At 60.2% G+C, this 22,455-nt stretch overlaps 1 protein-coding gene across 1 annotated transcript; it reads right to left on the bottom strand.

The window, feature by feature from the left end:
• Positions 1-260: 260 nt before the first annotated feature.
• Positions 261-20,418, bottom strand: LOC137308635 (CCR4-NOT transcription complex subunit 3-like). The gene is made up of 6 exons (XM_067977239.1): positions 20,288-20,418; positions 9,467-9,566; positions 5,701-5,899; positions 5,018-5,150; positions 4,568-4,693; positions 261-1,085 (listed from the first exon to the last, which is right to left on the bottom strand). Exons 1-6 carry the CDS (start codon positions 20,354-20,356, stop codon positions 987-989), a joined length of 726 nt encoding a protein of 241 aa, XP_067833340.1. The 5' UTR covers positions 20,357-20,418; the 3' UTR covers positions 261-986.
• Positions 20,419-22,455: the final 2,037 nt, after the last annotated feature.

The raw sequence follows: 22,455 nt of genomic DNA, 5'->3' as shown, positions 1-22,455 counted from the left end.
GGTGGGGAGCGATGGGAGACGCTGGGCAGAGGGAGGGGGGGAAAGAGAGGGGAAAGAGAGGGGGAGAGGGGGGAAGAGAGAGAGAGGGAGGGGGGAAGAGAGAGGGAGAGGGGGGGAAGAGAGGGAGAGATAGGGGGGGAAGAGGGAGGGGGGGAAGAGGGAGGGGGGAAGAGAGAGGGAGAGGGGGGGAAGAGAGGGAGAGATAGGGGGGGAAGAGGGAGGGGGGGAAGAGGGAGGGGGGAAGAGAGAGGGAGAGGGGGGGAAGAGAGGGAGAGATAGGGGGGGAAGAGGGAGGGGGGGAAGAGGGAGGGGGGGAAGAGGGAGGGGGGGGAAGAGGGAGAGGGGGGAAGAGGGAGGGGGGAAGAGGGAGGGGGGAAGAGGGAGGGGGGAAGAGGGAGGGGGGGGGAGAGAGAGAGGGAGGCGGGGGGAGAGAGAGAGGGAGGCGGAGAGAGAGAGAGGGAGGAGGGGGGAGAGAGAGAGAGGGAGGAGGGGGGACAGAGAGGGGGAGAGAGAGAGGGAGGGGGGAGGACACAGAAGAGAGAGGGAGGGACAGAGGAGAGAACAGATACCTTAATGGACAGGGGTGGGGTGGGGAGCGATGGGAGACGCTGGGCAGAGGATTGGGTCGGGAGAGCGGAGACACGGACAGGGCGGGTGTGGGTGGGACGGGGCCCCCGGGGGGAGAGCGGGGGCCGGGTACAAAATCAGCCGTCACCGGGGCTCCACAAACAACTCGGGACATTGTCCGCGATCCCACTTCAAAAAAATCTCCCTCCGGCCGGCCGATCCAATCAACCGGGGGGGGCTTCACAGACCGCTGCTGCTCCCAGCCGCCCGCACGGGGTGGACAGGGGAGGGCTGAAGTGTCCGGAGTCCCAGGCAGCCTGCGACAGGGAGGGAGGGAGAGGGAGACGGGGAGCTGGGAGGAGGGAGGGCTGCTCGTCTCTCTCTCTCTCCCTCTCCCTCTCCTCCCCGTGCGTGGAAGGTCACTGCAGGTCTCGGTCCTCCAGGTAGCGATACTCGAAGGTGAAACCTTCCTTCTTTCTCTGGCCCCACTTCTCGTAATCGAAGTAGATGTACGTCCCCTGGGGAAGGAGAGAACGAGGACGTCAGTGTGGAGGGAGCTTCACTCTGTGTCTAACCCTGTACCTGCCCTGGGAGTGTTTGATGGGACAGTGTAGAGGGAGCTTTACTCTGTATCTAACCCTGTACCTGCCCTGGGAGTGTTTGATGGGACAGTGTAGAGGGAGCTTTACTCTGTATCTTACCCTGTACCTGCCCTGGGAATGTTTGATGGGACAGTGTAGAGGGAGCTTTACTCTGTATCTAACCCTGTACCTGTCCCTGGGAGTGTTTGATGGGACGGTGTAGAGGGAGCTTTACTCTGTATCTAACCCTGTACCTGCCCTGGGAGTGTTTGATGGGACAGTGTAGAGGGAGCTTTACTCTGTATCTAACCCTGTACCTGCCCTGGGAGTGTTTGATGGGACAGTGTAGAGGGAGCTTTACTCTGTATCTAACCCTGTACCTGCCCTGGGAGTGTTTGATGGGACAGTGTCGAGGGAGCTTTACTCTGTATCTCACCCTGTACCTGCCCTGGGAGTGTTTGATGGGACAGTGGAGAGGGAGCTTTACTCTGTATCTAACCCTGTACCTGACCCTGGGAGTGTTTGATGGGACGGTGTAGAGGGAGCTTTACTCTGTATCTAACCCTGTACCTGCCCTGGGAGTGTTTGATGGGACAGTGTAGAGGGAGCTTTACTCTGTATCTAACCCTGTACCTGCCCTGGGAGTGTTTGACGGGACAGTGTAGAGGGAGCTTTACTCTGTATCTAACCCTGTACCTGTCCCTGGGAGTGTTTGATGGGACAGTGTAGAGGGAGCTTTACTCTGTATCTAACCCTGTACCTGCCCTGGGAGTGTTTGATGGGACAGTGTAGAGGGAGCTTTACTCTGTATCTAACCCTGTACCTGCCCCTGGGAGTGTTTGATGGGACAGTGTAGAGGGAGCTTTACTCTGTATCTAACCCTGTACCTGCCCTGGGAGTGTTTGATGGGACAGTGTAGAGGGAGCTTTACTCTGTATCTAACCCTGTACCTGCCCTGGGAGTGTTTGATGGGACAGTGTAGAGGGAGCTTTACTCTGTATCTTACCCTGTACCTGCCCTGGGAATGTTTGATGGGACAGTGTAGAGGGAGCTTTACTCTGTATCTAACCCTGTACCTGTCCCTGGGAGTGTTTGATGGGACGGTGTAGAGGGAGCTTTACTCTGTATCTAACCCTGTACCTGCCCTGGGAGTGTTTGATGGGACAGTGTAGAGGGAGCTTTACTCTGTATCTAACCCTGTACCTGCCCTGGGAGTGTTTGATGGGACAGTGTAGAGGGAGCTTTACTCTGTATCTAACCCTGTACCTGCCCTGGGAGTGTTTGATGGGACAGTGTCGAGGGAGCTTTACTCTGTATCTCACCCTGTACCTGCCCTGGGAGTGTTTGATGGGACAGTGGAGAGGGAGCTTTACTCTGTATCTAACCCTGTACCTGACCCTGGGAGTGTTTGATGGGACGGTGTAGAGGGAGCTTTACTCTGTATCTAACCCTGTACCTGCCCTGGGAGTGTTTGATGGGACAGTGTAGAGGGAGCTTTACTCTGTATCTAACCCTGTACCTGCCCTGGGAGTGTTTGACGGGACAGTGTAGAGGGAGCTTTACTCTGTATCTAACCCTGTACCTGTCCCTGGGAGTGTTTGATGGGACAGTGTAGAGGGAGCTTTACTCTGTATCTAACCCTGTACCTGCCCTGGGAGTGTTTGATGGGACAGTGTAGAGGGAGCTTTACTCTGTATCTAACCCTGTACCTGCCCCTGGGAGTGTTTGATGGGACAGTGTAGAGGGAGCTTTACTCTGTATCTAACCCTGTACCTGCCCTGGGAGTGTTTGATGGGACAGTGTAGAGGGAGCTTTACTCTGTATCTAACCCTGTACCTGCCCTGGGAGTGTTTGATGGGACAGTGCAGAGGGAGCTTTACTCTGTATCTAACCCTGTACCTGCCCTGGGAGAGTTTGATGGGACAGTGTAGAGGGAGCTTTACTCTGTATCTAACCCTGTACCTGCCCTGGGAGTGTTTGATGGGACAGTGTAGAGGGAGCTTTACTCTGTATCTAACCCTGTACCTGCCCTGGGAGTGTTTGATGGGACAGTGTAGAGGGAGCTTTACTCTGTATCTAACCCTGTACCTGCCCTGGGTGTGTTTGACGGGACAGTGTGGAGGGAGCTTTACTCTGTATCTAACCCTGTACCTGCCCCTTGGAGTGTTTGACGGGACAGTGTAGAGGGAGCTTTACTCTGTATCTAACCCTGTACCTGCCCCTGGGAGTGTTTGACGGGACAGTGTAGAGGGAGCTTTACTCTGTATCTAACCCTGTACCTGCCCCTGGGAGTGTTTGATGGGACAGTGTAGAGGGAGCTTTACTCTGTATCCTAACCCTGTACCTGCCCTGGGAGTGTTTGATGGGACAGTGTAGAGGGAGCTTTACTCTGTATCTAACCCTGTACCTGCCCTGGGAGTGTTTGACGGGACAGTGTAGAGGGAGCTTTACTCTGTATCTAACCCTGTACCTGCCCTGGGAGTGTTTGATGGGACAGTGTAGAGGGAGCTTTACTCTGTATCTAACCCTGTACCTGCCCTGGGAGTGTTTGATGGGACAGTGTAGAGGGAGCTTTACTCTGTATCTAACCCTGTACCTGCCCTGGGAGTGTTTGATGGGACAGTGTAGAGGGAGCTTTACTCTGTATCTAACCCTGTACCTGCCCTGGGAGTGTTTGACGGGACAGTGTAGAGGGAGCTTTACTCTGTATCTAACCCTGTACCTGCCCTGGGAGTGTTTGACGGGACAGTGTAGAGGGAGCTTTACTCTGTATCTAACCCTGTACCTGCCATGGGAGTGTTTGATGGGACAGTGTAGAGGGAGCTTTACTCTGTATCTAACCCTGTACCTGACCCTGGGAGTGTTTGATGGGACAGTGTAGAGGGAGCTTTACTCTGTATCTAACCCTGTACCTGACCCTGGGAGTGTTTGACGGGACAGTGTAGAGGGAGCTTTACTCTGTATCTAACCCTGTACCTGCCCTGGGAGTGTTTGACGGGACAGTCCAGAGGGAGCTTTACTCTGTATCTAACCCTGCACCTGCTCTGGGAGTGTTTGATGGGACAGTGTAGAGGGAGCTTTACTCTGTATCTAACCCTGTACCTGCCCCTGGGAGTGTTTGACGGGACAGTGTAGAGGGAGCTTTACTCTGTATCTAACCCTGTACCTGTCCCTGGGAGTGTTTGATGGGACAGTGTAGAGGGAGCTTTACTCTGTATCTAACCCTGTACCTGCCCTGGGAGTGTTTGACGGGACAGTGTAGAGGGAGCTTTACTCTGTATCTAACCCTGTACCTGCCCTGGGAGTGTTTGACGGGACAGTGTAGAGGGAGCTTTACTCTGTATCTAACCCTGTACCTGCCCTGGGAGTGTTTGACGGGACAGTGTAGAGGGAGCTTTACTCTGTATCTGACCCTGTACCTGCTCGAACTCGTCAGTGATGGTTTTCGGCTCCTCGTGCCTCTGGAACCACATCATGTACTTGGTGTGAAACCTCCAGGACTGTTTCTTCAGTGCCTTTGCTGCCAGATACTGCGCTTTGGTTCCCTGCGTGGGGAGAAAGGGAAGAGGTGGGGGGTTGAGGGGGGGTGAAAAAGAGAGCTGACGGTGAGGACGGAGCTGACAGACGAGGCGCGGCCAGAACGCAACGAGGGAGAAGCTCCAGATTCGACTCGAGTTCGCAGCGCGGAGGGGATCCATCCCACGCAAATCACCGACCCCCTCCCCGCTCCCCATCGGGTGCCGATCCGGAGATTCCTGCTCAGGACGGGAGGAGGGGTCGAGCCCACCGTGTGTCGCGATCCCGTGCCGGACGCTGTCAGCCCTCCCGCCAAACCCCGACGCCCCGGTCGACCCCCCCACCGAACCTACCTCTAAATAATAGAAGATAAAAAACAGCGTCTCCGTCGACAGCCTCTGGTAAAAGTCGACCGAGTCGCAGTGGGGCGATGGCAGCTGGTGATGATAGACGGGAGTCGGGCACAGATTCCTGGGGATGTACTGCCTGCACGAGAGAAAAGAAACGCCCGTCACACTCCGGGGCGCGAGCGGGATATTCGACTGTGGGAGGCGGCACCCTCGCGAGAGCGACCTCCGCGCCCCTCTCACACGCGCACCCGGACTGGCACCGGGGGGGAGGGCGGGCCTGGATCACGGGGCTCGAGTCCCGGAGTATATCCATCTACCTCCGACGGTGCGGCACTCCCTCAGTACTGGGACCGGGGGAGTGTGGGCCTGGATTATGGGGCTCGAGCCCGAGAGTATATCCATCTCCCTCCGACAGTGCAGCACTCCCTCAGTACTGGGACCGGGGGAGTGTGGGCCTGGATTATGGGGCTCGAGCCCGAGAGTATATCCATCTCCCTCCGACAGTGCGGCACTCCCTCAGTACTGGCACCGGGGGAGTGTGGGCCTGGATTATGGGGCTCGAGTCCTAGAGTATATCCATCTCCCTCCGACAGTGCGGCGCTCCCTCAGCGCTGGCTCCCCCGCGGGGAGTGCGGGTTGTGGGTGAGACGCGGGACGATGGGCAGAAGGGCCAGGACCAGACTCACCGAATCCTCTCAGAGTCCGACGGGTGGGGCATGTGTTGCCATGCAGCTTCTACCATGGCCTGCTGGTAGGACTGGTCCTTGGAGAGGGAGATGGGCCCGAGGGGACAGACGCCCAGCGAGGGCTGCACCGTCACCTCCGTCAATCGCAGCGTGGCAATCTGAACTGTGGTCGTCTGTGTGGAGCTGCAACTGAAGATATCTGTGGGGGGGGAAAGAGAGAGAGAGGGGGTCAGTAATACTCCCTCTACACTGTCCCATCAAACACTCCCAGGGTCAGGTACAGGGTTAGATACAGAGTAAAGCTCCCTCTACACTGTCCCATCAAACACTCCCAGGGTCAGGTACAGGGTTAGATACAGAGTAAAGCTCCCTCTACACTGTCCCATCAAACACTCCCAGGGGCAGGTACAGGGTTAGATACAGAGTAAAGCTCCCTCTACACTGTCCCATCAAACACTCCCAGGGCAGGTACAGGGTTAGATACAGAGTAAAGCTCCCTCTACACTGTCCCATCAAACACTCCCAGGGCAGGTACAGGGTTAGATACAGAGTAAAGCTCCCTCCACACAGTCCCATCAAACACTCCCAGGGCAGGTACAGGGTTAGATACAGAGTAAAGCTCCCTCTACACTGTCCCGTCAAACACTCCCAGGGGCAGGTACAGGGTTAGATACAGAGTAAAGCTCCCTCTACACTGTCCCATCAAACACTCCCAGGGCAGGTACAGGGTTAGATACAGAGTAAAGCTCCCTCCACACTGTCCCGTCAAACACTCCCAGGGGCAGGTACAGGGTTAGATACAGAGTAAAGCTCCCTCTGCACTGTCCCATCAAACACTCCCAGGGGCAGGTACAGGGTTAGATACAGAGTAAAGCTCCCTCTACACTGTCCCGTCAAACACTCCCAGGGGTAGGTACAGGGTTAGATACAGAGTAAAGCTCCCTCTGCACCGTCCCATCAAACACTCCCGGGGCAGGTACAGGGTTAGATACAGAATAAAGCTCCCTCGACACTGTCCCATCAAACACTCCCAGGGCAGGTACAGGGTTAGATACAGAGTAATACTCCCTCTGCACTGTCCCATCAAACACTCCCAGGGCAGGTACAGGGTTAGATACAGAGTAAAGCTCCCTCTCCACTGTCCCATCAAACACTCCCAGGGCAGGTACAGGGTTAGATACAGAGTAAAGCTCCCTCTACACTGTCCCATCAAACACTCCCAGGGCAGGTCCAGGGTGAGATACAGAGTAAAGCTCCCTCCACACTGTCCCGTCAAACACTCCCAGGGCAGGTACAGGGTTAGATACAGAGTAAAGCTCCCTCTACACTGTCCCATCAAACACTCCCAGGGCAGGTACAGGGTTAGATACAGAGTAAAGCTCCCTCTACACTGTCCCATCAAACACTCCCAGGGCAGGTACAGGGTTAGATACAGAGTAAAGCTCCCTCGACACTGTCCCATCAAACACTCCCAGGGCAGGTACAGGGTTAGATACAGAGTAAAGCTCCCTCTACACTGTCCCATCAAACACTCCCAGGGCAGGTACAGGGTTAGATACAGAGTAAAGCTCCCTCCACACTGTCCCATCAAACACTCCCAGGGCAGGTACAGGGGATACAGAGTAAAGCTCCCTCTACACTGTCCCATCAAACACTCCCAGGGGCAGGGACAGGGTTAGATACAGAGTAATGCTCCCTCTACACTGTCCCATCAAACACTCCCAGGGCAGGTACAGGGTTAGATACAGAGTAAAGCTCCCTCGACACTGTCCCATCAAACACTCCCAGGGCAGGTACAGGGTTAGATACAGAGTAAAGCTCCCTCTACACTGTCCCATCAAACACTCCCAGGGCAGGTACAGGGTGAGATACAGAGTAAAGCTCCCTCGACACTGTCCCATCAAACACTCCCAGGGGCAGGGACAGGGTTAGATACAGAGTAATGCTCCCTCTACACTGTCCCATCAAACACTCCCAGGGCAGGTACAGGGTGAAATACAGAGTAAAGCTCCCTCTACACTGTCCCATCAAACACTCCCAGGGCAGGTACAGGGTTAGATACAGAGTAAAGCTCCCTCGACACTGTCCCATCAAACACTCCCAGGGCAGGTACAGGGTTAGATACAGAGTAAAGCTCCCTCCACACTGTCCCATCAAACACTCCCAGGGCAGGTACAGGGTGAGATACAGAGTAAAGCTCCCTCTACACTGTCCCATCAAACACTCCCAGGGCAGGTACAGGGTTAGATACAGAGTAAAGCTCCCTCCACACTGTCCCATCAAACACTCCCAGGGCAGGTACAGGGTGAGATACAGAGTAAAGCTCCCTCTACACTGTCCCGTCAAACACTCCCAGGGGCAGGGACAGCGTTAGATACAGAGTAATGCTCCCTCTACACTGTCCCATCAAACACTCCCAGGGCAGGTACAGGGTGAGATACAGAGTAAAGCTCCCTCTACACTGTCCCATCAAACACTCCCAGGGCAGGTACAGGGTGAGATACAGAGTAAAGCTCCCTCCACACTGTCCCATCAAACACTCCCAGGGCAGGTACAGGGTGAGATACAGAGTAAAGCTCCCTCCACACTGTCCCATCAAACACTCCCAGGGGCAGGGACAGGGTTAGATACAAGAGTAAAGCTCCCTCTACACTGTCCCATCAAAAACTCCCAGGGCAGGTACAGGGTTAGATACAGAGTAAAGCTCCTCTACACTGTCCCATCAGACACTCCCAGGGCAGGTACAGGGTGAGATACAGAGTAAAGCTCCCTCTACACTGTCCCATCAAACACTCCCAGGGCAGGTACAGGGTTAGATACAGAGTAAAGCTCCCTCGACACTGTCCCATCAAACACTCCCAGGGACAGATACAGGGTGAGATACAGAGTAAAGCTCCCTCTGCACTGTCCCATCAAACACTCCCAGGGTCAGGTACAGGGTTAGATACAGAGTAAAGCTCCCTCCACACTGTCCCATCAAACAGTCCCAGGGACAGGTACAGGGTGAGATACAGAGTAAAGCTCCCTCTACACTGTCCCGTCAAACACTCCCAGGGCAGGTACAGGGTTAGATACAGAGTAAAGCTCCCTCTGCACTGTCCCATCAAACACTCCCAGTGCAGGTACAGGGTTAGATACAGAGTAAAGCTCCCTCCACACTGTCCCATCAAACACTCCCAGGGGCAGGTACAGGGTTTAGATACAGAGTAAAGCTCCCTCTGCACTGTCCCATCAGACACTCCCAGGGCAGGTACAGGGTGAGATACAGAGTAAAGCTCCCTCTGCACTGTCCCATCAAACACTCCCAGGGCAGGTACAGGGTTAGATACAGAGAAAAGCTCCCTCTACACTGTCCCATCAAACACTCCCAGGGCAGGTACAGGGTTAGATACAGAAGAAAAGCTCCCTCTACACTGTCCCATCAAACACTCCCAGTGCAGGTACAGGGTTAGATACAGAGTAAAGCTCCCTCCACACTGTCCCATCAAACACTCCCAGGGGCAGGTACAGGGTTAGATACAGAGTAAAGCTCCCTCTGCACTGTCCCATCAGACACTCCCAGGGCAGGTACAGGGTGAGATACAGAGTAAAGCTCCCTCTGCACTGTCCCATCAAACACTCCCAGGGCAGGTACAGGGTTAGATACAGAGAAAAGCTCCCTCTACACTGTCCCATCAAACACTCCCAGGGCAGGTACAGGGTTAGATACAGAGAAAAGCTCCCTCTGCACTCTCTGCCCCAATCTCCGGGGTATTTTTTTTTTTACCTGTCTCGGTGAGATGCAGCGAAGAAGCTTGTTTGTCTAATCTGGGAGGCATGGGCAGCAGGTCGAGCACGGCAGTGAGTGAGCTGAGGGTGTCCTGGACCTGGAACAGAGAGAGGGGAGGGCAGGTCAGGAAGGAAGATGATTTGTGTCTGCTCACCGAGCACACTTCCCCAGACCGAGCCTGGGCAGTGTCGGGGGTCATTCCCCGCTCCCTCGCCCAGGGCTCAGCCTCTCCCCCCCGACCCCCGTAAAACGCAGCTCCCCTCGCCTCTCCCTCCCTCCACTCCCCGTCACACCTCCCCGTAAAACACAGCTCCCCTCGCCTCTCCCTCCTCCTCCACTCCCCGTCACACCTCCCCGTAAAACACAGCTCCCCCTCGCCTCTCCCTCCTCCTCCACTCCCCGTCACACCTCCCCGTAAAACACAGCTCCCCTCGCCTCTCCCTCCCTCCACTCCCCGTCACACCTCCCCGTAAAACACAGCTCCCCTCGCCTCTCCCTCTCCCTCCACTCCCCCGTCACACCTCCCCGTAAAACACAGCTCCCCTCGCCTCTCCCTCTCCCTCCACTCCCCGTCACACCTCCCCGTAAAACACAGCTCCTCTCGCCTCTCCCTCCTCCTCCACTCCCCGTCACACCTCCCCGTAAAACACAGCTCCCCTCGCCTCTCCCTCCACTCCCCGTCACACCTCCCCGTAAAACACAGCTCCCCTCGCCTCTCCCTCCACTCCCCGTCACACTCCCCGTAAAACACAGCTCCCCTCGCCTCTCCCTCCACTCCCCGTCACACCTCCCCGTAAAACACAGCTCCCCTCGCCTCTCCCTCCCTCCACTCCCCGTCACACCTCCCCGTAAAACACAGCTCCCCTCGCCTCTCCCTCCCTCCACTCCCCGTCACACCTCCCTGTAAAACACAGCTCCCCTCGCCTCACTCTCCCTCCACTCCCCGTCACACCTCCCCGTAAAACACAGCTCCCCTCGCCTCTCCCTCCCTCCACTCCCCGTCAGACCTCCCCGTAAAACACAGCTCCCCTCGCCTCTCCCTCCACTCCGCGTCACACCTCCCCGTAAAACACAGCTCCCCTCGCCTCTCCCTCCCTCCACTCCCCGTCACACCTCCCCGTAAAACACAGCTCCCCTCGCCTCTCCCTCCACTCCGCGTCACAGCTCCCCGTAAAACACAGCTCCTCTCGCCTCTCCCTCCCTCCACTCCCCGTCACACCTCCCAGTAAAACACAGCTCCCCTCGCCTCACCCTCCTCCTCCACTCCCCGTCACACCTCCCCGTAAAACACAGCTCCCCCTCGCCTCTCCCTCCACTCCCCGTCGCACCTCCCCGTAAAACACAGCTCCCCTCGCCTCTCCCTCCCTCCACTCCCCGTCACACCTCCCCGTAAAACACAGCTCCCCTCGCCTCTCCTCCACTCCACTCCCCGTCACACCTCCCCGTAAAACGCAGCTCCCCTCGCCTCTCCCTCCTCCTCCTCCTCCACTCCGCCTCACACCTCCCCGTAAAACACAGCTCCCCTCGCCTCTCCCTCCCTCCACTCCCCGTCACACCTCCCCGTAAAACACAGCTCCCCTCGCCTCTCCCTCCTCCTCCACTCCCCGTCACACCTCCCCGTAAAACACAGCTCCCCTCGCCTCTCCCTCCCTCCACTCCGCGTCACACCTCCCCGTAAAACACAGCTCCCCTCGCCTCTCCCTCCACTCCACTCCCCGTCACACCTCCCCGTAAAACACAGCTCCCCTCGCCTCTCCCTCCCTCCACTCCCCGTCACACCTCCCCGTAAAACACAGCTCCCCTCGCCTCTCCCTCCCTCCACTCCGCGTCACACCTCCCCGTAAAACACAGCTCCCCTCGCCTCTCCCTCCCTCCACTCCCCGTCACACCTCCCCGTAAAACACAGCTCCCCTCGCCTCACCCTCCTCCTCCACTCCCCGTCACACCTCCCCGTAAAACACAGCTCCCCTCGCCTCTCCCTCCCTCCACTCCCCGTCACACCTCCCCGTAAAACACAGCTCCCCTCGCCTCTCCCTCCTCCTCCACTCCCCGTCACACCTCCCCGTAAAACACAGCTCCCCTCGCCTCTCCCTCCCTCCACTCCCCGTCACACCTCCCCGTAAAACACAGCTCCCCTCGCCTCTCCCTCCACTCCCCGTCACACCTCCCCGTAAAACACAGCTCCCCTCGCCTCTCCCTCCCTCCACTCCCCGTCACACCTCCCCGTAAAACGCAGCTCCCCTCGCCTCTCCCTCCTCCACTCCCCGTCACACCTCCCCGTAAAACACAGCTCCCCTCGCCTCTCCCTCCCTCCACTCCCCGTCACACCTCCCCGTAAAACGCAGCTCCCCTCGCCTCACCCTCCACTCCGCGTCACACCTCCCCGTAAAACACAGCTCCCCTCGCCTCTCCCTCCACTCCCCGTCACACCTCCCCGTAAAACACAGCTCCCCTCGCCTCTCCCTCCTCCTCCACTCCCCGTCACACCTCCCCGTAAAACACAGCTCCCCTCGCCTCTCCCTCCCTCCACTCCCCGTCACACCTCCCCGTAAAACACAGCTCCCCTCGCCTCTCCCTCCTCCTCCACTCCCCGTCACACCTCCCCGTAAAACACAGCTCCCCTCGCCTCTCCCTCCTCCTCCACTCCCCGTCACACCTCCCCGTAAAACACAGCTCCCCTCGCCTCTCCCTCCACTCCCCGTCACACCTCCCCGTAAAACACAGCTCCCCTCGCCTCTCCCTCCCTCCACCCCCGTCACACCTCCCCGTAAAACACAGCTCCCCTCGCCTCTCCCTCCACTCCCCGTCACACCTCCCCGTAAAACACAGCTCCCCTCGCCTCTCCCTCCCTCCACTCCCCGTCACACCTCCCCGTAAAACACAGCTCCCCTCGCCTCTCCCTCCACTCCCCGTCACACCTCCCCGTAAAACGCAGCTCCCCTCGCCTCTCCCTCCTCCACTCCCCGTCACACCTCCCCGTAAAACACAGCTCCCCTCGCCTCTCCCTCCCTCCACTCCCCGTCACACCTCCCCGTAAAACGCAGCTCCCCTCGCCTCACCCTCCACTCCGCGTCACACCTCCCCGTAAAACACAGCTCCCCTCGCCTCTCCCTCCACTCCACTCCCCGTCACACCTCCCCGTAAAACACAGCTCCCCTCGCCTCTCCCTCCCTCCACTCCCCGTCACACCTCCCCGTAAAACACAGCTCCCCTCGCCTCTCCCTCCCTCCACTCCCCGTCACACCTCCCCGGAAAACGCAGCTCCCCTCGCCTCACCCTCCTCCTCCACTCCCCGTCACACCTCCCCGTAAAACACAGCTCCCCTCGCCTCTCCCTCCCTCCACTCCCCGTCACACCTCCCCGGAAAACGCAGCTCCCCTCGCCTCACCCTCCACTCCACTCCCCGTCACACCTCAGCGTAAAACACAGCTCCCCTCGCCTCTCCCTCCTCCTCCACTCCGCGTCACACCTCCCCGTAAAACACAGCTCCCCTCGCCTCTCCCTCCTCCTCCACTCCCCGTCACACCTCCCCGGAAAACACAGCTCCCCTCGCCTCTCCCTCCTCCTCCACTCCCCGTCACACCTCCCCGTAAAACACAGCTCCCCTCGCCTCTTCCTCCCTCCACTCCCCGTCACACCTCCCCGTAAAACACAGCTCCCCTCGCCTCTCCCTCCCTCCACTCCGCCTCACACCTCCCCGTAAAACACAGCTCCCCTCGCCTCTCCCTCCTCCTCCACTCCCCGTCACACCTCCCCGTAAAACACAGCTCCCCTCGCCTCTCCCTCCTCCTCCACTCCCCGTCACACCTCCCCGTAAAACACAGCTCCCCTCGCCTCTCCCTCCCTCCACTCCCCGTCACACCTCCCCGTGAAACACAGCTCCCCTCGCCTCTCCCTCCCTCCACTCCGCGTCACACCTCCCCGTAAAACACAGCTCCCCTCGCCTCTCCCTGCCTCCACTCCGCCTCACACCTCCCCGTAAAACACAGCTCCCCTCGCCTCTCCCTCCCTCCACTCCCCGTCACACCTCCCCGTAAAACACAGCTCCCCTCGCCTCTCCCTCCTCCTCCACTCCCCGTCACACCTCCCCGTAAAACACAGCTCCCCTCGCCTCTCCCTCCACTCCGCGTCACACCTCCCCGTAAAACACAGCTCCCCTCGCCTCTCCCTCCCTCCACTCCCCCGTCACACCTCCCCGTAAAACACAGCTCCCCTCGCCTCTCCCTCCCTCCACTCCCCGTCACACCTCCCCGTAAAACACAGCTCCCCTCGCCTCTCCCTCCCTCCACTCCCCGTCACACCTCCCCGTAAAACACAGCTCCCCTCGCCTCTCCCTCCACTCCGCGTCACACCTCCCCGTAAAACGCAGCTCCCCTTGCCTCTCCCTCCCTCCACTCCGCGTCACACCTCCCTGTAAAACACAGCTCCCCTCGCCTCTCCCTCCACTCCCCGTCGCACCTCCCCGTAAAACACAGCTCCCCTCGCCTCTCCCTCCACTCCGCGTCACACCTCCCCGTAAAACGCAGCTCCTCTCGCCTCTCCCTCCTCCTCCACTCCCCGTCACACCTCCCCGTAAAACACAGCTCCCCTCGCCTCTCCCTCCCTCCACTCCCCGTCACACCTCCCCGTAAAACACAGCTCCCCTCGCCTCTCCCTCCCTCCACTCCCCGTCACACCTCCCCGTAAAACGCAGCTCCCCTCGCCTCACTCTCCCTCCACTCCCCGTCACACCTCCCCGTAAAACACAGCTCCCCTCGCCTCTCCCTCCCTCCACTCCCCGTCACACCTCCCCGTAAAACACAGCTCCCCTCGCCTCTCCCTCCCTCCACTCCCCGTCACACCTCCCCGTAAAACACAGCTCCCCTCGCCTCTCCCTCCACTCCCCGTCACACCTCCCCGTAAAACACAGCTCCCCTCGCCTCACCCTCCTCCTCCACTCCCCGTCACACCTCCCCGTAAAACACAGCTCCCCTCGCCTCTCCCTCCCTCCACTCCGCGTCACACCTCCCCGTAAAACACAGCTCCCCTCGCCTCTCCCTCCCTCCACTCCGCGTCACACCTCCCCGTAAAACACAGCTCCCCTCGCCTCTTCCTCCTCCTCCACTCCGCGTCACACCTCCCCGTAAAACACAGCTCCCCTCGCCTCTCCCTCCCTCCACTCCCCGTCACACCTCCCCGTAAAACACAGCTCCCCTCGCCTCTCCCTCCTCCTCCACTCCCCGTCACACCTCCCCGTAAAACACAGCTCCCCTCGCCTCTCCCTCCCTCCACTCCGCGTCACACCTCCCCGTAAAACACAGCTCCCCTCGCCTCTCCCTCCTCCTCCACTCCGCGTTACACCTCCCCGTAAAACACAGCTCCCCTCGCCTCACTCTCCCTCCACTCCCCGTCACACCTCCCCGTAAAACACAGCTCCCCTCGCCTCTCCATCTCCCTCCACTCCCCGTCACACCTCCCCGTAAAACACAGCTCCTCTCGCCTCTCCCTCCTCCTCCACTCCCCGTCACACCTCCCCGTAAAACACAGCTCCCCTCGCCTCTCCCTCCCTCCACTCCCCGTCACACCTCCCCGTAAAACACAGCTCCCCTCGCCTCTCCCTCCCTCCACTCCGCGTCACACCTCCCCGTAAAACGCAGCTCCCCTCGCCTCTCCCTCCACTCCGCCTCACACCTCCCCGTAAAACACAGCTCCCCTCGCCTCTCCCTCCACTCCCCGTCACACCTCCCCGTAAAACACAGCTCCCCTCGCCTCTCCCTCCACTCCCCGTCACACCTCCCCGTAAAACACAGCTCCCCTCGCCTCTCCCTCCTCCTCCACTCCCCGTCACACCTCCCTGTAAAACACAGCTCCCCTCGCCTCTCCCTCCCTCCACTCCGCGTCACACCTCCCCGTAAAACACAGCTCCCCTCGCCTCTCCCTCCTCCTCCACTCCCCGTCACACCTCCCCGTAAAACGCAGTTCCCCTCGCCTCTCCCTCCCTCCACTCCCCGTCACACCTCCCCGTAAAACACAGCTCCCCTCGCCTCTCCCTCCCTCCACTCCCCGTCACACCTCCCCGTAAAACACAGCTCCCCTCGCCTCTCCCTCCACTCCCCGTCACACCTCCCCGTAAAACACAGCTCCCCTCGCCTCTCCCTCCACTCCACTCCGCGTCACACCTCCCCGTAAAACACAGCTCCCCTCGCCTCTCCCTCCACTCCACTCCCCGTCACACCTCCCCGTAAAACACAGCTCCCCTCGCCTCTCCCTCCACTCCCCGTCACACCTCCCCGTAAAACACAGCTCCCCTCGCCTCTCCCTCCCTCCACTCCCCGTCACACCTCCCCGTAAAACACAGCTCCCCTCGCCTCTCCCTCCTCCTCCACTCCCCGTCACACCTCCCCGTAAAACACAGCTCCCCTCGCCTCTCCCTCCACTCCCCGTCACACCTCCCCGTAAAACACAGCTCCCCTCGCCTCTCCCTCCCTCCACTCCCCGTCACACCTCCCCGTAAAACACAGCTCCCCTCGCCTCTCCCTCCACTCCCCGTCACACCTCCCCGTAAAACACAGCTCCCCTCGCCTCTCCCTCCACTCCCCGTCACACCTCCCCGTAAAACACAGCTCCTCTCGCCTCTCCCTCCCTCCACTCCCCGTCACACCTCCCCGTAAAACACAGCTCCCCTCGCCTCTCCCTCCCTCCACTCCCCGTCACACCTCCCCGTAAAACACAGCTCCCCTCGCCTCTCCCTCCTCCTCCACTCCCCCGTCACACCTCCCCGTAAAACACAGTTCCCCTCGCCTCTCCCTCCACTCCACTCCCCGTCACACCTCCCCGTAAAACACAGCTCCCCTCGCCTCTCCCTCCCTCCACTCCGCGTCACACCTCCCCGTAAAACACAGCTCCCCTCGCCTCTCCCTCCTCCTCCACTCCCCGTCACACCTCCCCGTAAAACACAGCTCCCCTCGCCTCTCCCTCCCTCCACTCCCCGTCACACCTCCCCGTAAAACACAGCTCCCCTCGCCTCTCCCTCCCTCCACTCCCCGTCACACCTCCCCGTAAAACACAGCTCCCCTCGCCTCTCCCTCCCTCCACTCCCCGTCACACCTCCCGTAAAACACAGCTCCCCTCGCCTCTTCCTCCTCCTCCTCCACTCCCCGTCACACCTCCCGTAAAACACAGCTCCTCTCGCCTCTCCCTCCCTCCCATCCCCGTCACACCTCCCGGAAAACGCAGCTCCCTCGCCTCTCCCTCCACTCCGCGTCACACCTCCCCGTAAAACACAGCTCCCCTCGCCTCTCCCTCTCCTCCACTCCCCGTCACACCTCCCCGTAAAACACAGCTCCCCTCGCCTCTCCCTCCTCCTCCACTCCCCGTCACACCTCCGCGTAAAACACAGCTCCCCTCGCCTCTCCCTCCTCCTCCACTCCCCGTCACACCTCCCCGTAAAACACAGCTCCCCTCGCCTCTCCCTCCCTCCACTCCCCGTCACACCTCCCCGTAAAACACAGCTCCCCTCGCCTCTCCCTCTCCACTCCCCGTCACACCTCCCCGTAAAACACAGCTCCCCTCGCCTCCCTCCTCCCTCCACTCCCCGTCACACCTCCCCGTAAAACACAGCTCCCCTCGCCTCTCCCTCCCTCCACTCCCCGTCACACCTCCCCGTAAAACACAGCTCCCCTCGCCTCTCCCTCCTCCTCCACTCCCCGTCACACCTCCCCGTAAAACACAGCTCCCCTCGCCTCTCCCTCCACTCCCCGTCACACCTCCCCGTAAAACACAGCTCCCCCTCGCCTCTCCCTCCCTCCACTCCCCGTCACACCTCCCCGTAAAACACAGCTCCCCTCGCCTCTCCTCCCTCACTCCGCGTCACACCTCCCCGTAAAACACAGCTCCCCTCGCCTCTCCCTCCTCCTCCACTCCCGTCACACCTCCCCGTAAAACCCAGCTCCCCTCACCTCTCCCTCCCTCCACTCCCCGTCACACCTCCCCGTAAAACACAGCTCCCCTCGCCTCTCCCTCCACTCCCCGTCACACCTCCCCGTAAAACACAGCTCCCCTCGCCTCTCCCTCTCCTCCACTCCCCGTCACACCTCCCCGTAAAACACAGCTCCCCTCGCCTCTCCCTCCTCCTCCACTCCCGTCACACCTCCCCGTAAAACACAGCTCCCTCGCCTCTCCCTCCACTCCCCGTCACACCTCCCCGTAAAACACAGCTCCCCTCGCTCTCCCTCCTCCTCCACTCCCCGTCACACCTCCCCGTAAAACACAGCTCCCCTCGCCTCTCCCTCCTCCTCCACTCCCCGTCACACCTCCCCGTAAAACACAGCTCCCCTCGCCTCTCCCTCCCTCCACTCCCCGTCACACCTCCCCGTAAAACACAGCTCCCCTCGCCTCTCCCTCCTCCTCCACTCCCCGTCACACCTCCCCGTAAAACACAGCTCCCCTTGCCTCTCCCTCTCCCTCCACTCCGCGTCACACCTCCCGTAAAACACAGCTCCCCTCGCCTCTCCCTCCCTCCACTCCCCGTCACACCTCCCCGTAAAACGCAGCTCCCCTCGCCTCTCCCTCCTCCTCCACTCCCCGTCACACCTCCCCGTAAAACACAGCTCCCCTCGCCTCTCCCTCCACTCCACTCCCCGTCACACCTCCCGTAAAACGCAGCTCCCTCGCCTCTCCCTCCTCCTCCACTCCCCGTCACACCTCCCCGTAAAACGCAGCTCCCCTCGCCTCTCCCTCCACTCCACTCCCCGTCACACCTCCCCGTAAAACACAGCTCCCCTCGCCTCACCCTCCCTCCACTCCCCGTCACACCTCCCCGTAAAACACAGCTCCCCTCGCCTCTCCCTCCCTCCACTCCCCGTCACACCTCCCCGTAAAATACAGCTCCCCTCGCCTCTCCTCCTCCACTCCCCGTCACACCTCCCCGTAAAACGCAGCTCCCCTCGCCTCTCCCTCCCTCCACTCCGCGTCACACCTCCCCCGTAAAACACAGCTCCCCTCGCCTCTCCCTCCACTCCCCGTCACACCTCCCCGTAAAACACAGCTCCCCTCGCCTCTCCCTCCTCCTCCACTCCGCGTCACACCTCCCCGTAAACACAGCTCCCCTCGCCTCTCCCTCCCTCCACTCCCCCGTCACACCTCCCCGTAAAACGCAGCTCCCCTCGCCTCTCCCTCCCTCCACTCCCCGTCACACCTCCCCGTAAAACACAGCTCCCCTCGCCTCTCCCTCCCTCCACTCCGCGTCACACCTCCCCGTAAAACACAGCTCCCCTCGCCTCTCCCTCCCTCCACTCCCCGTCACACCTCCCCGTAAAACGCAGCTCCCCTCGCCTCTCCCTCCCTCCACTCCCCGTCACACCTCCCCGTAAAAACACAGCTCCCCTCGGCCTCTCCTCTCCCTCCACTCCGCGTCACAACCTCCCCGTAAAACACAGCTCCCCTCACCTCACCCTCCACTCCACTCCCCGTCACACCTCCCCGTAAAACACAGCTCCCTCGCCTCTCCCTCCTCCTCCACTCCCCGTCACACCTCCCCGTAAAACACAGCTCCCTCGCCTCTCCCTCCTCCACTCCCCGTCACACCTCCTGTAAAACACAGCTCCCCTCGCCTCTCCCTCTCCCTCCACTCCCCGTCACACCTCCCCGTAAAACACAGCTCCCCTCGCCTCTCCCTCCCTCCACTCCCGTCACACCTCCCCGTAAAACACAGCTCCCCTCGCCTCTCCCTCCCTCCACTCCCCGTCACATCTCCCCTTAAAACACAGCTCCCCTCGCCTCTCCCTCCCTCCACTCCCCGTCACACCTCCCCGTAAAACCACAGCTCCCCTCGCCTCTCCCTCTCCTCCACTCCCCGTCACACCTCCCGTAAAACACAGCTCCCCTCGCCTCTCCCTCCCTCCACTCCCCGTCACACCTCCCCGTAAAACACAAGCTCCCCTCGCCTCTCCCTCCTCCTCCACTCCCCGTCACACCTCCCCGTAAAACACACCTCCCCTCGCCTCTCACCTCCCTCCTCCGTCCCTCCTCCCACGCCGCACCTCCACGTAAAACACAGGTCCTCTCGCCTCTCCCTCCTCCTCCTTCCCCCTCCTCTTCTTCCTTCCTCTCCCTCTTTGTACCCCTCTCCCTTCCCCCCTTCTCTCCCTCCTTCTCTCCCTCCCCTTTTGCCTTCCCCCCTTCCTCTTCCCGTTCCTTCTCCTTCTCCTTCTCCTTCCCTCCCCCTTATCCTCCTCCTCTACCTCCTTCTCCTTCCCTCCCCCTTATCCTCCTCCTCTACCTCCCCCTCCTCTCTCCCTCCAGCCTCCCTTTTCCTCCTCCCCCCTCCTTCCCTCCCACCTTCTCCCTCCTTCACCCTCCCTCCTTCCCCCTCCCTCCCTCTCATCTCCCTCCCTCTCATCTCCCTCCCTCTCATCTCCCTCCCTCTCATCTCCCTCCCTCTCATCTCCCCTCCCACCTCCCCCCCTCCCTCTCACCTCCCCCCCTCCCTCTCACCTCCCCCCCTCCCTCTCACCTTCCCCCTCCCTCTCACCTTCCCCCTCCCTCTCACCTTCCCCCTCCCTCTCACCTTCCCCTCCCTCTCACCTTCCCCTCCCTCTCACCTTCCCCCTCCCTCTCACCTTCCCCCTCCCTCTCACCTTCCCCCTCCCTCTCACCTTCCCCCTCCCTCTCACCTTCCCCCTCCCTCTCACCTTCCCCCTCCCTCTCACCTTCCCCCTCCCTCTCACCTTCCCCCTCCCTCTCACCTTCCCCTCCCTCTCACCTTCCCCCTCCCTCTCACCTTCCCCCTCCCTCTCACCTTCCCCCCTCCCTCTCACCTTCCCCCTCCCTCCCTCTCACCTTCAGTTCCTGCGTGCTGGGTGTAGTGAATTGGCCCGTTGACCAGTAACGGAGAAGGCTTTGGGTCATCGAAGGTGGGAGCCGGAGAGCTGGGCTGAGGAATACTGGCCCCAGGGTTGTGTTGTAAACTCCCCATTGCCAGGGGGGGGATGTGCAGGGCTCTCGTTCCTGGGCAGCGAAGGAGGGAGAGAAGTAAACGAGGGATCAGGAATCATTTGCAACAAACCAGGGGCAAAGTCCATCTGGATCACTGGTCCAATAACACAACCAGGAAACTACCCCACCCCTCGCTGGGAAACAGGGGCACTGACCCCCCCTCCTCGCTGGGGAACGGGTCCCCAACGGGCGCTGACCCCCCCCTCCTCGCTGGGGGACAGGTCCCCACGGGCACTGACCCCCTCCTCGCTGGGGGACGGGGTCCCCACGGGCACTGACCCCCCCTCCTCCTCGCTGGGGGACGGGTCCCCACAGGCACTGACCCCCCTCCTCGGTGGGGGGACGGGTCCCCACGGGCACTGACCCCCTCCCTCCTCGCTGGGGGACGGGTCCCCCACGGGCACTGACCCCCCCTCCTCCTCGCTGGGGGACGGGTCCCCACGGGCACTGACCCCCCTCCTCGCTGGGGGACAGGTCCCCCACGGGCACTGACCCTCCTCCTCGCTGGGGGACGGGTCCCCACGGGCACTGACCCCCTCCTCGCTGGGGGACGGGTCCCCACGGGCACTGACCCCCCACCTCCTCGCTGGGGGACGGGTCCCCCATGGGGCACTGACCCCCCTCCTCGGTGGGGGACGGGTCCCCATGGCACTGACCCCCCTCCTCGCTGGGGGACGGGTCCCCACGGGCACTGACTCCCTCCTCGCTGGGGGACGGGTCCCCATGGGCACTGACCCCCCTACTCGCTGGGGGAACGGTTGAATTGTGACGTGATACATTTTGGTAGAAGATTGAGGAGAGGCAATATAAACTAAATGGGACAATTTTAAAGGGGGTGCGGGAGCAGAGAGACCTGGGGGTGTGTGTACACAAATCTTTGAAGGTGGCAGGACAGGTTGAGAAGGCTGTGAAAAAAGTATCTGGGATCCTGGGCTTTATTAATAGAGGCACAGAGTACAAAAGCAAGGGAGTGATGCTAAACCCTTTATAAAACACTGGGTTAGACCCAGCTGGAGAATTGGGTCCAGTTCTGGGCCCCGCTCTTTAGGAAAGATGTGAGGGCCTTAGAGAGGGTGCAGAGGAGATTTACCAGAATGGTCCCAGGGATGAGGGACCTCAGTGATGCGGAGAGACTGGAGAATCTGGGGTCGTTCCCCTCAGAGCAGAGAAGGTTAAGGGGAGATTTAATCGAGGGGTTCAAATCATGAAGGGGTTTTGAGAGAGTAAATAAGGAGAGACTGTTTCCAGTGGGCAGGAGGGTCGGTGAGCAGAGGGCACGGATTTAAGGCGATCGGGAAAAGAGCCAGAGGGGGGAGATGAGGAGAATGTTTTTTTACGCAGCGAGTTGTTCTGATCTGGAATTCACTGCCTGAAAGGGAGCAGATTCAATAATAACTTTCAAAAGGGGAATCGGATAAATAATCAAAGGGGAGAAATATACAGGGATACGGGGAAAGAGCAGGGGGGAGTGGGACTGATTGGATAGATCTTTCAAAGAGCCAGCACAGGCTCGATGGGCAGAACGGCCTCCTCCGCTCTGGAATCCCCGACCCATGACTCGTCCGACTGGCCATCGAACCACCCCACCACCCCTCCCACTGGACCCCAGGGCCACCCTCCCCAACACTGGCTCACTGACGGGTCTGGTGGGCTCGGTACTTACACATTACTGAGGGGGCAGGCTGTGGCAGTGGGTCTCGCCGCACTGCATTTGGGCAATGTTGGGTTGGGAGGCTCCTGACGGGGTCTCCGCCACGACAGAACTGTAACCTGGGGTGGGAGAGAGAGAGAGAGACGGTATAAATCAGGAGAGAGAGAGAGAGAGACGGTATAAATCAGGAGAGAGAGAGAGAGAGACGGTATAAAATCAGGAGAGAGAGAGAGAGAGACGGTATAAATCAGGAGAGAGAGACGGTATAAATCAGGAGAGAGAGAGAGAGAGAGACGGTATAAATCAGGAGAGAGAGAGAGAGAGAGAGACGGTATAAATCAGGAGAGAGAGAGAGAGAGAA

The sequence above is a fragment of the Heptranchias perlo genome, unplaced genomic scaffold, assembly GCF_035084215.1.
Source record: "Heptranchias perlo isolate sHepPer1 unplaced genomic scaffold, sHepPer1.hap1 HAP1_SCAFFOLD_1344, whole genome shotgun sequence".
Classification (NCBI taxonomy): Eukaryota; Metazoa; Chordata; class Chondrichthyes; order Hexanchiformes; family Hexanchidae; genus Heptranchias; species Heptranchias perlo.
The sequence above is the reverse complement of the archived record's forward strand: the minus strand, read 5'-3'. Positions and strand labels throughout refer to the sequence as shown.

Coding starts and splice junctions, on each gene's coding strand:
- LOC137308635 (XM_067977239.1), bottom strand. CDS start 20,356: ATGACCCAAAGCCTTCTCCGTTACTGGTCAACGGGCCAATTCACTACA. Junction 5,151..5,700: donor TCGGACTCTGAGAGGATTCG/GTGAGTCTGGTC, acceptor TCTCTCGTGCAG/GCAGTACATCCCCAGGAATC. Junction 4,694..5,017: donor TTATCTTCTATTATTTAGAG/GTAGGTTCGGTG, acceptor CTCCCCACGCAG/GGAACCAAAGCGCAGTATCT.